This window comes from Podospora pseudopauciseta, assembly GCF_035222475.1.
Source record: "Podospora pseudopauciseta strain CBS 411.78 chromosome 5 map unlocalized CBS411.78m_5, whole genome shotgun sequence".
NCBI lineage: Eukaryota > Fungi > Ascomycota > Sordariomycetes > Sordariales > Podosporaceae > Podospora > Podospora pseudopauciseta.
This window is the reverse complement of record NW_026946665.1, coordinates 1,176,787-1,189,904: the sequence shown is the minus strand read 5'-3', so window position 1 is coordinate 1,189,904 and position 13,118 is coordinate 1,176,787. Positions and strand designations below refer to the sequence as shown.

The following is a 13,118-nucleotide window of genomic DNA, read 5'->3' as shown; positions in this document are numbered from 1 at the left end:
GATACTTTTATTCCACCCATACATACATCCCGACTTCGAGATATATCCTGGCATCGAGTTGAACGGAACGCTTGTGCGCGCGCGCCTTTCCGCAAATACCCATACCTTCTGCGGTTATCCGTCGCTAAACCGCCGCCGCTACAATGTTCCGACTCCGTCGATATCGCGTATTCCTGATATGCGCCTTCGTCATCACCGTCCTGCTGTACCACGTCTCCAAGAATTCACAATGGGATAGGACGCAAGAGATATGGCATACCAGCACAAGACATCGGGAGACAAAGGTCGAGACAAAACCGGCCGAGAAAGCCCAGGCGCCCGTTGTTGCCAAACCGCCCGTTGTCAAGGAAGATCCAGCAGTAGTGGAGGTCAAGCCGCCGGCGCCCAAGGTCCAAGTTGAGGAGAAACCAACGCCCAAAGTGGTAGACGACCACGACCACGACCACGGACACGGCGACACACCAGTCAAGATCCCAAGCCTAAAGGAGGAAAGCCAGGAGAAGGGATCCTACGCTTTACCTACCAAACCGCCCCCCCTCAAGGGCACCCACGAGAAAGAACAGCCTCCAAAGGATAAATCAACAACCCCAGCCACGATCCCCGACCGCCTCCCCGGCTCAGGAATCGGCTCCCACAACCACGACAACACCCCCTCCGAACCTGATCTAGAAACCACCTCCACCACAGCAGTCCACTGGACCAAACCCTCGGAATGGTTCCCCATCCCCCCTGAATCCATCATCCCCCTCCCCACCGGCAAACCAAAGCCCATCCCCACCATCCAGGCCAAATTCGAGCCCGAAACCCCCCAGGCCAGAGAGAAGCGCGAGCTCCGCCTGGCAAAAGTCAAGGCCGAAGCCCAGCGCGCCTGGCAGGGCTACAAAATCTACGCCTGGACCCACGACGAGCTCCGCCCCGTGTCAAAAGCCCACCATGACCCCTTTTGCGGCTGGGCAGCCACGCTCGTCGACTCCCTCGACACGCTCTGGATCATGGGTCTCAAGTCGGAGTTTGAGGATGCGCTGAAGGCAGTTGCGGAAATCGACTTCACCACCACACCTTACCGAACGGACATTCCCGTTTTTGAAACGATAATCCGTTATCTGGGGGGGTTGATTGCGGCGTATGACATCTCGGGCATGAAGAAGGAATACAAAGTGCTGCTGGACAAGGCGGAGGAGCTGGCCGAGATCTTGATGAGCGTCTTTGACACGCCCAACAGGCTGCCGATCTTGTATTACCAGTGGCACCCGGCGTACAACATTGCGCCGAAACGGGCGGCGCAGAACGCGGGCGTGGCGGAGCTGGGGAGCATGAGCATGGAGTTTACAAGGTTGGCGCAGTTGACGGGGGAGAACAAGTATTATGATGCTGTGGCTAGGATTACGGACGCGTTTGAGGAGTTGCAGAATTGGAAGGGAAGGGGGAGGAGTGCGATTGAGGGGATTTTCCCGGAGCATTTGGATGCCAGTGGGTGCAATAGGAGTGCGCCTTGGCCCCCGGTTGATCAGCAGGAGAGGGAGGATGGGAGGGTTGATCTTGGGGTGGTGGGGGTTGATGGGTTGGGAGTTGTTGGGGGGACGGGGGTTAAGGTGCAGAGGAGGGAGGAGGTTGTCAGGGGGGATGATGGGGTTGGGGGGAGGGATCAAATGACGCCGGGAAGGCCGGGGAAGAAAAAGTTGCCGGACGGGTTTGAGTGTGCTCCTCAGGGGCTGGTGAGTTCGAATGCTTGGGGGTCGTACGGGATGGGCGGGAGTCAGGATTCGGCGTATGAGTACTTTCCTAAGCAGTATTTGCTGCTGGGGGGGCTGGTGCCGAAGTACAAGACCATGCATGAGAAGACTGTGGCGGCGGTGAAGAAGCATCTCTTGTTTAGGCCGATGGCGAAGGGGGATCCGGATATTTTGTTTTCGGCCAAGGCGACGAGCAAAGATGGGACGGCCGACAGCTTGGACTATGAGTGGGAGATTACTCACTTGACTTGCTTTCTGGGTGGCATGTTTGGACTTGGGGGAAAGATCTTTGAGAGCCCGGAGGATGTCGAGATTGGGAAGAAGCTTGCGGAGGGTTGCTTCTGGGCCTACGATGTTATGCCCACGGGTATCATGCCTGAGTACGCCAAGATTATGCCTTGCAAGTCGGCGACGGATTGCAAGTTTAACGAGACGGCGTGGCATGAGCAGTTGGACTATAGGGCTTCGTATCGGGCGCAGGAGATGGAGAGGTATTACGAGAGCAAGGCTGCTTGGAAGGAGCAGGTGGAGGAGATTAAGAAGGAGCAGGCGCTGCAGAAGGAGAGGGTGGAGAAGGCAAAGGAGGAGGCGGCGAGACGGCCGGTGGCTAAGAGCAACGCCAATTCTGACACTGGTGCTGGGTCTGACCAGAAGGCTGAGCCTAAGCAGCCGGTACAGCAGCAGCAGCAGCAAGAGGAAAGGCCCCAAGCACGGGAGGGGTCGTTCCCCTCTCGCTTCCAACGCCGCCAGTTGAATGGAACTTTTAACGAGCCTAGAGGAGCGGACTTGCAAAACAGCCTGGATCTGAACTCTGCCCCCGTCACAAACACCAACACCAGTGATGATGACTGGGCAACAACCTACTCGGACGACGACGACAGCCAAATCCCCCTTACGGAGTTGACCCTACCCCCGGAGCCAATCAAACCAATGACTCACGAAGAGTACATTGCCGATCGCCTGAAGAATGAGATCATCCCCCCCGGCTTCACCTCTTTGAGCGATAAACGCTACATCCTCCGGTATGTTTTTATTTTTTTATTTTTTATTCTTTGTTTGTTTTCTTTCCCCATCATCCCATACTAACTCTGTATCCCTTACTTAGCCCCGAAGCAATCGAGTCGGTCTGGTACATGTACCGCATCACAGGCGATCCCAAGTGGCAAGAAAAGGGATGGAAAATGTTCGAGTCTGTGATTAAACACACGCAGACAGAGGTGGGACATTCGGCAATAAGGGACGTCACTGCCAAGGGTGACGCGGGCGGGATGGATGACAGTATGGAGAGTTTCTGGCTGGCGGAGACGCTGAAGTATTTTTATCTGTTGTTTGCGGAGCCCGAGGTGGTGAGTTTGGATGAGTGGGTTTTGAATACGGAGGCGCATCCTTTTAGGAGGCCGACGTAGAGGGGGAGATGGAAATATATATTATATATAAATGTATATGATTTTGGATCCTGGGTGTTTTTCATCAAGTTACGCAAAGGGATAAAATGGCGTTGATGGTTTTTTCTTTCCTTTATTTTTTTTGGATTGTTGATTTTTATCATGATGTTGTCAAGCAAGTCAGAGAACTGCTTGAAATAGAAAGACGCTCTCTTGGTTTCTGAACTTTACCAATACATCGTGATATCCCCTCCAACAAACCTTCCATTTCTTCCTACTTAAAAAGTTATATAACAACAAAGCTATCTTATGCTTGCCCCTCCCCTCCTCTTGTACATATCATGCCTGTATGTATGTGTGTGTATATATCTATGTGTGTGTAACAAACGCTCAAACGCTTGCTCGTCTCCCTCCCAAAACCAAAGACTCTCCCTTTATCCATTACCTCCCCTTGCCTTCATTACTGCCCCCTCCCCAAATCATTAACCCTCCCCGCAATCTTGGCATACAGCTCCGTATCCAAAAAGCTATACGTTGGGTCCAACTCGCAGAATGGATGCTGGCTGAGCAAAACATCAGCCGTCGGACGTTCGCTCGAGACCCTGTTCTCTTACTGTCAGCAAACCACATCTTCCCCCGCCCCCGGCGCCGTTGTGAAGAAAAAGAAACTTACACAGTAAAACAATCCAACATGAACGCAATCGCCACCGGGCTAATCACCTCCCTGATATCCTCCGGAATAGGCGGCGTCTCCCCGTTGGCAATCTTGTAAATCGCCCCCACCGCCTCCTCCTTGCTCCACGGCCTTCTCCCCGCAAACATCTCCAGCACCACGCACCCCAAGCTCCAAATATCAACTTTGGCGCTGTACCCCTCCCCCTGGCTCCTGATAACCTCGGGCGCCATCCAAAACACGCTCCCCTGCATTGAATTCGTCTTGTCGTTGCCGTAGATATTATCCGTCTTTTTCGAAATCCCAAAGTCCGAAATCTTGCACGTCCCGTCCAGGTCGAGAAGGATGTTATCAGCCTTTAAGTCGCGGTGGAGGATGCCTTCTCTGTGGAGGTACGCCAGCCCAGACAGCGTCTGCCGAGTCAGAGACGCAACGACGGGTTCTTCGAACTTCCCATGCTTGCGCAGGCAGGAGCCGATGCTGCCGCCGGAGATGTACTCCAAAAAGATGGAGATCGACGTCTCTTTCCTCTCGCAGCCGAGGTACTGCACAATGTTGACGTGATCCAAATGCTGCATCGTGTCGATCTCCTGGTCCAGCGCGGCGACCAGCTCCTGCATCTTCTTCTTGTCGCCCTGGGCGGCCTTGGGGTTGACTTCTACTTCCTTGACGGCGAGGAACTCGCCCGTCGTGGCGTTCATGCCCAAGTAAACTCTGCCAAAGGTTCCCTTGCCGATGAGCTGACCTTTGAACCAGCGGAAGGTGGTCTGGCGTTTGGGGATGCTCTCCCTGCTGTTGGTGGACCGGGTCGGGAGGCTGTCTTGGGGGATGGTGGTCAGCCCTCCCATGGCGAGGTTGAGAGACCCCCTGTCGGGTTGGATCTGGACGATGTTGGCGTTGAACATTTTTGTGCTCTTCCTCCTCATCAGGTTGGTGTTTCTATTCCCCGCCGCGGCGGCGGAGCTCTGAGCGTCGATTTGGCCAGGGCCCTGGGTGTACCGTTTGCCAAACTCGTTCGCCCCCCTGGCCACCTCACGGATAGACTTCATCCTCCCCAACCCGCCGCCCCCTCCCGACCGCCTGATGCTCCTATGCGCGAGCGACTGCATCGACACAGGCCTCGACTCAAGCGCCTTGAGCGTCGACTCATCCGATCCCAAGGTGTCGTTGTCATTGTAAAAAGTGTGCAACTTCCCAGTCGACAACCCTGGCGGCAGCGGCGGCAACGGCGGCACCGAAGCGCTCCCCTGATTGTTCTCATCCCCTTCCGCAATGGGCGACGGCGGCTCCTGATCCAGCCCCTCCTCCAGCACCGGCTGGTCAACATCCAGGTCGGGAAAAAAATCCTCCAGGTTGTTAACCAGCGCGTCCGTCGGAGGACGATTGGCCCACACGTCCTTCTCGATGAACGACTTCCTCCTGCTAATCTTGCTGTCCTTCTCCTCCGAGTCCCACCCCCCTTCACTCTGCGGCGTCCCCGGCGTCCCCCTCCTCTGCGAAGACGACCTCCCGCTATCATCATCCTCCAACGGCGTCTTCCCCCCCGCACTGCTCGACTGCGGTGAGGCGGCAAACGCCACCGAAAGCGTCTTCTTCGCCCGGCTGTTGCTCCCCGACCTCGTGTTCAGCCTCAAACTCGGCCGTTTCCCGGTGCCGGTGCCGGAAGCACCATCCGAATCGCCGCTGTTCCCTTCGGCTGGCGCTGTCGTCTTACCCTTGTCCGGACCGGAGTTCCTCGCCGCGATGGGAATGGCAAACAGCCCATCATCCGAATCATCATCCGAGTCCGAGTCGTCCACCTTCTTACTCGCCCGCGTCGAGCTCGCCGAGAAGGTAACATCGTTGTCCGTGAAATCGGTATCCGGGCCGTGTGATTTTCGTTTCTTGGCTACAGCCGCCTGGTTGCTGAAGGAATCGCTCGGCCGCCGTCGGGAGCTTGGGCTAACGTTCCCGGGCGACGGGGCGCGCGCTACATTACGCATCTTAGCAATTGTTCCATTTTGAGCTTGGTGGTTGTGATTCTGGTCCAGGCATCCATTACCACTACTCCTACCACCATCCGGCATCCGCGACGCCGGGGGAGGAGCAGGTGTCCCGTTGGGAGAGTAGTCCGGAACAAGGAAGGGCACGTTCTTCGAGCTCCACGTGTAAGAGCCCGGCGAGCCCGGCATCCCTCCCGGTCTCGGACTTCCTCCGCCAGAACCAGATCTCTCTCGCTGGTGCGCTGGTCCAAAGTTGACAGTTGACATGGCCTTCTTACCTCTTTGAAGCTCCTGGGACGTGATAGGTTCCGTGGCCACCCGGTGCGGCGACGGCTGTCGTTGTTGCATCATGCCACCCCCTGGCCGGGGCCGCGCTATGCTGGCCATGCCGTCGCTCATGCCCACTAGCAGCGCCCCGATGCCCGCCGACGGGTCGGCTACGGGACCCCATCGCTTCTGCTTCTCAAACACGACGTCGCCGCTGCTGCGCAAGTCAGACGACGTCTTCCGCTTGGGGTGGTACCCGCTGTCGCCCGACAGGCGCAGGCCGTGGCCCGTCTTCTTCAACGAGTTCGCCTTGATCAGCGTGGCCGAGGGGTCGCTAGGGGGTGCCGGCGGCTTGCGCTGGGGCAGCAAAGTGTCCATCTTTCGGTCCTCAAAGGGCGAGTGCCGAGGCTGGTCGAAATCGACGGTTCTGCCAACAATGGAAGACGAGGGGCTCCTGTCAGCAACGTGATTGTTTTCAGCGACCTGCTTACGTTTGGCAAGATACTCTTTTTGTTTCCTCAGCTGCTCGGTCCGGTACTCGATCGCTTCTGCAGTCAGCATCTTGTCCTCTCCCTCCTTGCCCGTCAGCGTGTTCTGCCTCGAGCTCGGCGGCGACGAACTAGACCGCATCCTTCCGTTGAGCTTGACATAAGTCTCCTCGTCCATGGCGATCTGGGCTCCCGTCTGGCGCATCTGTGGCGGTCCACCCACACGGACAAACAGCTTCAGCGTTCCAATCGCATCAGCCCTTTGCGCCTTGATGGCCAGCAGCTTCGAATCATCAAGAGCCTCCCCATCATGCTCAAACCTGCCCAGCTCGGTGGGGTAGAGGTGAGCCCCCTCGCTCTCGGGCAGCCCCAAGTTGATGCAGATCAACTGCCTCAAATCCGATGCCGTCTCGATATCCGTCACATCCAGCATCCGATAATTCCAACAATCAGCCGTGGCAAGAATGAACACCCTCGGCCCGCCCCGATTCGCCCTCACATTGCCCGCATGATGATGCCCGTACGTGCCCGCACTGCTCCCCGGCCTGTTATCCCCCAAGCTCTGCGGCTTAAAACTCAACCCCGGACTCGTCGGCGAATCCTCATCCCCCCCAAACCCATCATCCTTCCTCCCGTGCTTCTTCCTCGTGAAAATCGACAAGAACGAACCACTCCCCTTTGCGCTCCCAGGCGGCTCCCCCGCACTCCTATCCCCGCCACCAGACTCCTGCGGAGACGGCCTCCCCCCATCCTGGGCATGCCGCCTGTCATTCGCATTCCGGGCAGCATTCACCACATCTGCGATATTCATGCCGCTCTTCAACATGGCGGCCGCGTCGGCAGGTACACCGCTGCCGTAGATTGCTGCACTGGACGAGACAGAGTCGGTGCTGTTTCGCGATCGGTGGCCGAACCTGCTGCTGTGTGGAGACGCTGAGAGATTTCCGGCAGTGGAGGACGGGAAAAGACCCGAGGCGGGATTCGGGCTTCCAGCACTCGGGCTGTCCCTGCCGCCGCCGTTGCCGCCGCCTCCGCCCAACGGGGTCGAACCACCACGGAATGTGCCACCCGCCTCGCCTGACTCACTCAACGTCGGGCTGTGGCGGCGGCTGGTGTCGATTTCTTTCATCATGTTTCTGTGATCCGTCGGCATGGTGCTGCTGAGCGTAGGCATCGTCGTGGCGCGAGACTGGGAGAACCTCCTGCTAAACCCCAACTCTGGGATCTTGATCGGATTGGGCGTCTGTTTGTCACCATCATCAGCATCTGTCACTCCCGTATCCCAAAACCCATCATCCACACTCACATTAGGGCTCTCGGCCGACCTGTTCCCCGTCTGACCCCCCGTCACCGCGGGCGGGGCGCTCGTCGAATTCTGCCTCGCATGCTGCGACTGCTGCTGTCCCCCGCCTAACCTCCCCCCCTTCACCTCCACCGGCCTCCCCGTAACAATACTCCTCACCAACCTCCTCATCCTCTTCCCCTCCTCCCTCTCCCTCGCCTGGTTCCATTCTGGCCCGCTCAGCGCCAGCAACCGCGGATAAACCTGCTGATGCATCATCCCAAAATTCCCCCTCCCCCCATGACTGCTCCCCAACTCCAAAAACCTCGCCCCGTCCAGCCCAAGATACTTGAACGTCTCCTGCCAGTGATTCGAAAAGCTATTCGCCTGCAACCACCCCAGCACCTTCTCCATCGGCCACTGCGCCGCCAGCTCAGGCGGGACAGAAACCGAAGAGACAGTAGCATTGCTCGTCGTCGACGACCCCCGCTGCGCCATAGCATTCGCGTACAACCTATCCCTCCCCGAGCTCTCATCCAGCGGCGTCGCCGTGGCAGACTCCAAATATGCACCCATGTTCCACCCTATAGCGCTATCCTCCAGCCCCAGCCCGGGTATACCCACCCCTTCACCATATGTATCCCCCTGCGGAATATACGTCGCACTTGTCAGCGCCCCCATCTGATCAATTTGTTGCTGCGGCTGCTGCTGCGGCTGCTGCTGTTGCTGTTGCTGTTGTTGTTGTTGTTGTTGTTGTTGTTGTTGTTGTTGTTGTTGTTGCTGTTGCTGTTGTTGTTGCTGTTGCTGTTGCTGTTGCTGTTGCTGTTGCTGTTGCTGTTGCGGAGGTGGAGGAGGCGGGACAGTGTACGTCGCCCCGTTATTCCCAGCCGCAAGAACCTGAGCGTGATACTTTGGATCGTAAGCCCTCAGCACACCACCACTCCCCCCCCCACCACCACCGCCAGCACCACCACCCGGTGGAGGAGGCGGGATGTTGAACGCTGTTCTCCCGTCGTATGCCCTTCCCCATGTCCCATGCCACGGCGCGGTTGATCCCAGCGCACTCGGGGGGGCAATCGCACTGTTTGGAAACCCGCTGTTTGGTGGGGGGCCCGAGGGGGGAGGAGGGAGGAGGACGTTGCCGGCTGTTGAGGGGGCGTTTGGATGGCGAGGGGGAGGAGGGGGGATTGTCATCATGGGGTTGTTGATTCCGACGGTTGGCGGTGGAGGGGACATGGGCGGAGGAGGTGGCGGGACGTGGAAGGGGCGGGTTGCGTCCCTTTGTCCGGGAGGGTTGTACATTTTGTCTTCCTCTTTTTCGTTTTATAGCTACAGAAACTCTGGGAGTGTAAAATCGATGTTGGTTTTGTTTTGCCCAACACACTTCGGGGAGCGGAGGGTAGGGGAGATACGCTCCCGCTTTCGAGATATAGAGGTGGGCGCACTATATGAGCAAAGAGAGTTTTGGCAGAAGAAGAGATCACGAGAGATGATGTGTATAATAAAGAGGTTGTCAAAAAAGTTGCCTGGTTTGTTCGAGGAACCCAATCACGTCTGGACCAAACGAAAGACAGCAGCGCGGAGAGATTTATGTGGCTAACTTTTGGTAGGACGGCAGGTAGGTAATCGACGGTGGTATCAGCGGTGGACGTTCGAAGCCTCGTTGTCGTCACAAGCCGATGGCACACGAGAGAGAGAGAGAGAGAGAGAGAAAGAGAGAGAGAGAGAAAAGATGCGGCGTAGGTAGGTAGGTAGCAGGTAATCGATCACTTGTGATCCTGATCAGATCCTCGGCGCATCCAAGGTCGGAAAGGAGCACCTGTGGAGATGGTGATTTGCGACAACGACGACGACGGGGTGGAGAAAAGAGAAAGGAAGAAGGACCAGGCCAGGCCAGGGCGGCAGCGCGGCTGTGTCCCGCTTCTCCTCTCTCTTTGTCGTTTATTAGAATGTGCGATGGGCAGAAGCGCTTCGGGATTGTTGGACAGCAATTCACAAGGCAGAGGTCCACGGTGGGTGGACGAATGGGATGATGAAGCGGGGTCCAATCTTGGGCGAAGCCGGGGTGGTGGGAGTGGGGTATTGGCTGTGCAGCAGCGGACACCACCCTCCTGCAGCTCAGGGACTAGGGCACTCACTCTCAGGGCGCTTCCCCAAGAGATGCATTGATATCTGGACTTGGTTTACCACCGTCTACAAGGCAGCCGTTGTTAAGTAGATAAGAGTTTCACGCCGTCTTCACCACTGCCCCTAGCTGCACCACCACCGTTCCCTGTGGGAATGGGCATGATCCCGTCCAGCCGGGCACCCAAACATGATATCACCTGTCCGAGGCTCTGGTAAGGTACCTCAAAGAGTCGGGGTGTCAAGTATCCCCAGTCATCATGATACACCCAACAAGAACGATCCAGAAACTTTCCCAATTTCGTATATCTCATTTACTCATCCCTCATTATATATACTCCCTTACTTACCAAACGCGCTATGTTACCAAAATAAAATGTAAAAGGTATCGCTGATCCTCTCTATCAAACCTCAAGAATCATATGTATATGTACTTGCTGCGCCCCTTTCAACCCCCTCCCCCAGCTCCCCTTCCAAAAAAAAAAAAAAAAAAAAAAAGAGCGTGTGCCCCATCCTCTCAATCCATCGTTCACATTTACATCACCGAGCAACTCCCCACAAAATCCACAGCATTACTCAGCTGATCATAATACCCCCCCCCCCCTCCCCAATGTTATGCTTCTTGACCACCCCCGTAATCTTCAACACCTGCTCTCCCTTCCCATGCCACCACCTCAACCTCTGCAGCATAATAGACTCCTCCTCATCACTGCTGATCTCCCACTTCCCCGAGCTCACCTCCACAATGCACTCATCCTTTGGAAAATGGTAATCAGGAAGGAGAATGATCGTCGGCGTGTCTGTTTCGGCTGCTTTATGGGCGATGATGGTCATGTTGAACTGGCACTGCTTGAGATCGAAAAAGTAATTCTTGATAGTCCCGACCGTAACGACAGGTGCCGGTCGCACGTAGGCTTCGGCAGCTCGGTACCCAGGAGCGACAGTGAGCTCGGGCTGCCGACTGGTCACCTCACTCGAGATGGACGGGTTGGTGAGGGACCGCCTGAGGTTAGCTGGCGTGACACTGCCGTCATCATCAACTTCTTTGCGCTGGCTGCCGTCGCCGGGTTTGAGGAGGCTCGATGTCGAGGGTGATCGGGGTATCGGCGAGACAGGAAGCAGCTTGTCGTCTAACGAAAAGATGGAAAGATCTTCACCATTCCATTGATCTCCTCTTTCGTGTACATTCTTGGTCATGTAGAGCCACAGCGTGTAACCCTCCAGACCGGAAGACTCCACGGCGAAGTGGTTGGCGTCCATGGCAGCCGACTGGCTGGCATAATCCCCCGTCTTGTACGCCTTCTGGTCGTCCATGTCGTATGGGATACCAAACTCGGTCATGACACAAGGCACGTTCCCGATGTAGTCCAAGCCCTCTTGCCTCATGGTTGCGTGTTGTTCCGCAAAACACTTCCGGATAGCCGTCTCACCAAACCGTAGACCCGAAGCCGGCGTCCAGTACTTCCCGCGCAAGACACCTATTACATCGATATTCCAGTACCGATTCCATTTCTTGGTCATCAGAGTGATGCCGTCATACCAATGCGGGGCATAAACGAGAAGAGGGTCATCGCCATCCGGAGTCCCCTTGATCTTTGGGGGGAGCTCCATCGTCGGGCCTTGCAGAAGGATAACGGCATTCTTGTGGTGACTTCGAATAGCATCCCGGTATGCCCGGAAGTACTCCATGAAGAAGTTGTTGGTGAAATAAGGATAGTCAATATGCTCCCCCGTCGTCGGGTGTATCCCAAAGTAGTCCTTCTCGAGCAGCGTATCGGTAGCCGGGTCCCATACCCCATGCTGAGCCCAGATGCACTCGCCCAGCTTCCACCCGGGATCTCTCTTGTACCCATAACGGGACTCGTCGTAGTCGGCCGGCAACCACGCAACCTCGCCATGGGGATCCACCAACGTCCGCCCTACTTTGTAGGGCCCAATCTGACCCATATCCCACGTCTCAACCTCGACAGCCCGCCCTGACCCGGTCAGAATGGTCTGCCATATCGTCGGACACGTGCCCTTCTTCAAATTCTGCTCTTTCGGAATCACACTGATGTCTTCATACCCGATCATGCCCTTGTTTGGCTCGTTCAAGCTCTCCCACCCAAAGACGACATCGTTCTCAATGTCGCCAGCCTCGTGTATCCTCTTGGCCAAATGCTCACAGGCACGGATGAAGTGCCCTTGCAGGTAGTCCTGGATGTTCATCCCATCAATGATGCATTTCGGCGCAAACGTTTTGCCGGCAAAAAAGAAGGTGAACATGGTAGCCGCAGCAAGGCGGTAGTAATTGGTTGACCAAATCATCTTGGGGAATTTCTCGGGTTCCGGATAGACATTGTGTACAATAGCAGCTTCCGTCGCAGCAAAGCTCTGTGGGTTCAGACCGGCAGCGTACAACGTCCACATGGGCGCCCCAGATCCGCCCGAGAATCGCGACCACTGTAACGAGCACGGATAGCATCAGACACAAGGCACTCTGCCGCAGCCAGACAAGAACAACAAAATACGCACCACATCCTGATGAGGATCCATGAAAATGTAAAATCCATAGTCCCTCGCAGCGCGCAAGACACCTATCGTGTTATCAATCCACTCCTCGTCGTAGATACCCGGCCCGGCGGCTTCGATGGCCTCCCAGGTAAAGACATAGCGGATGGTGTTGTAACCGCAGCGTTTTAGCCTCGAGAAGTGAAGATGGGCTTCTTCTTTGGGGAACGGTCGTCCTGTGAACCTGACACTGTCGCCGTCGAAGAAGTTCTCGGCCACGTGGGAAGGCTGGTCGGGTATGCTGGGGTACTTGGCATCGCCGGCGACGTTGATGCCTCGGAGGGTGATCTGGCGGCCGTGGGCGTCTCGAAACTTGCCGTTTTCGACAATCAATCGAAAGCCGGCGCCGGCCATTTTTGCTTTTTTAAATCTCGAGGGTCGAAGGCAGCAGAAGGTTACGGATAACGGTGGGCTTGTTCAGCTTGGGAGTTAGGGCAGTGGTCGTTCGTTGATGAGTGAGCGCCTGCCCCTTGTTCCACGCCTGGGCGCAGTGAATGACGTGGGCGAGACAAGGGTGACCAGGCGAGCCGGACGCTTGGGCCGGCCATCATTTGAAGACGCAAGTGGCAACCAGCAGGAGCAGTGATTGGATATGAGATCAAAACTGCAGTCTTATTAGGATCGTGAAGAAAAA

At 56.4% G+C, this 13,118-nt stretch overlaps 3 protein-coding genes across 3 annotated transcripts; 1 reads left to right on the top strand and 2 right to left on the bottom strand.

The window, feature by feature from the left end:
- Positions 1–143: 143 nt before the first annotated feature.
- QC763_0076320 (uncharacterized protein) lies at positions 144–3,163 on the top strand (the record flags this gene model as incomplete). The annotated part of the gene is made up of 2 exons (XM_062906041.1): positions 144–2,755; positions 2,839–3,163. The coding sequence occupies 2 exons, from the start codon at positions 144–146 to the stop codon at positions 3,137–3,139; spliced, it is 2,913 nt and encodes a 970-aa protein (XP_062764943.1). The 3' UTR covers positions 3,140–3,163.
- Positions 3,164–3,231: 68 nt separating this feature from the next.
- BCK1 (mitogen-activated protein kinase kinase kinase) lies at positions 3,232–9,820 on the bottom strand. Its single transcript, XM_062913525.1, has 4 exons — positions 9,525–9,820; positions 7,835–9,502; positions 3,792–7,771; positions 3,232–3,720 (listed from the first exon to the last, which is right to left on the bottom strand). The coding sequence occupies exons 2-4, from the start codon at positions 9,110–9,112 to the stop codon at positions 3,579–3,581; spliced, it is 5,400 nt and encodes a 1,799-aa protein (XP_062764942.1). The 5' UTR covers positions 9,113–9,502; positions 9,525–9,820; the 3' UTR covers positions 3,232–3,578.
- Positions 9,821–10,226: 406 nt separating this feature from the next.
- On the bottom strand, positions 10,227–13,010 carry QC763_509360 (uncharacterized protein). The gene is made up of 2 exons (XM_062913524.1): positions 12,449–13,010; positions 10,227–12,376 (listed from the first exon to the last, which is right to left on the bottom strand). The coding sequence occupies exons 1-2, from the start codon at positions 12,836–12,838 to the stop codon at positions 10,511–10,513; spliced, it is 2,256 nt and encodes a 751-aa protein (XP_062764941.1). The 5' UTR covers positions 12,839–13,010; the 3' UTR covers positions 10,227–10,510.
- Between the last annotated feature and the right edge of the window lie 108 nt (positions 13,011–13,118).

Coding starts and splice junctions, on each gene's coding strand:
- QC763_509360 (XM_062913524.1), bottom strand. CDS start 12,838: ATGGCCGGCGCCGGCTTTCGATTGATTGTCGAAAACGGCAAGTTTCGA. Junction 12,377..12,448: donor TGGATCCTCATCAGGATGTG/GTGCGTATTTTG, acceptor TGCTCGTTACAG/TGGTCGCGATTCTCGGGCGG.
- BCK1 (XM_062913525.1), bottom strand. CDS start 9,112: ATGTACAACCCTCCCGGACAAAGGGACGCAACCCGCCCCTTCCACGTC. Junction 7,772..7,834: donor GGTCGGCCGAGAGCCCTAAT/GTGAGTGTGGAT, acceptor GGTGACAAACAG/ACGCCCAATCCGATCAAGAT. Junction 3,721..3,791: donor ATGTTGGATTGTTTTACTGT/GTAAGTTTCTTT, acceptor GTAAGAGAACAG/GGTCTCGAGCGAACGTCCGA.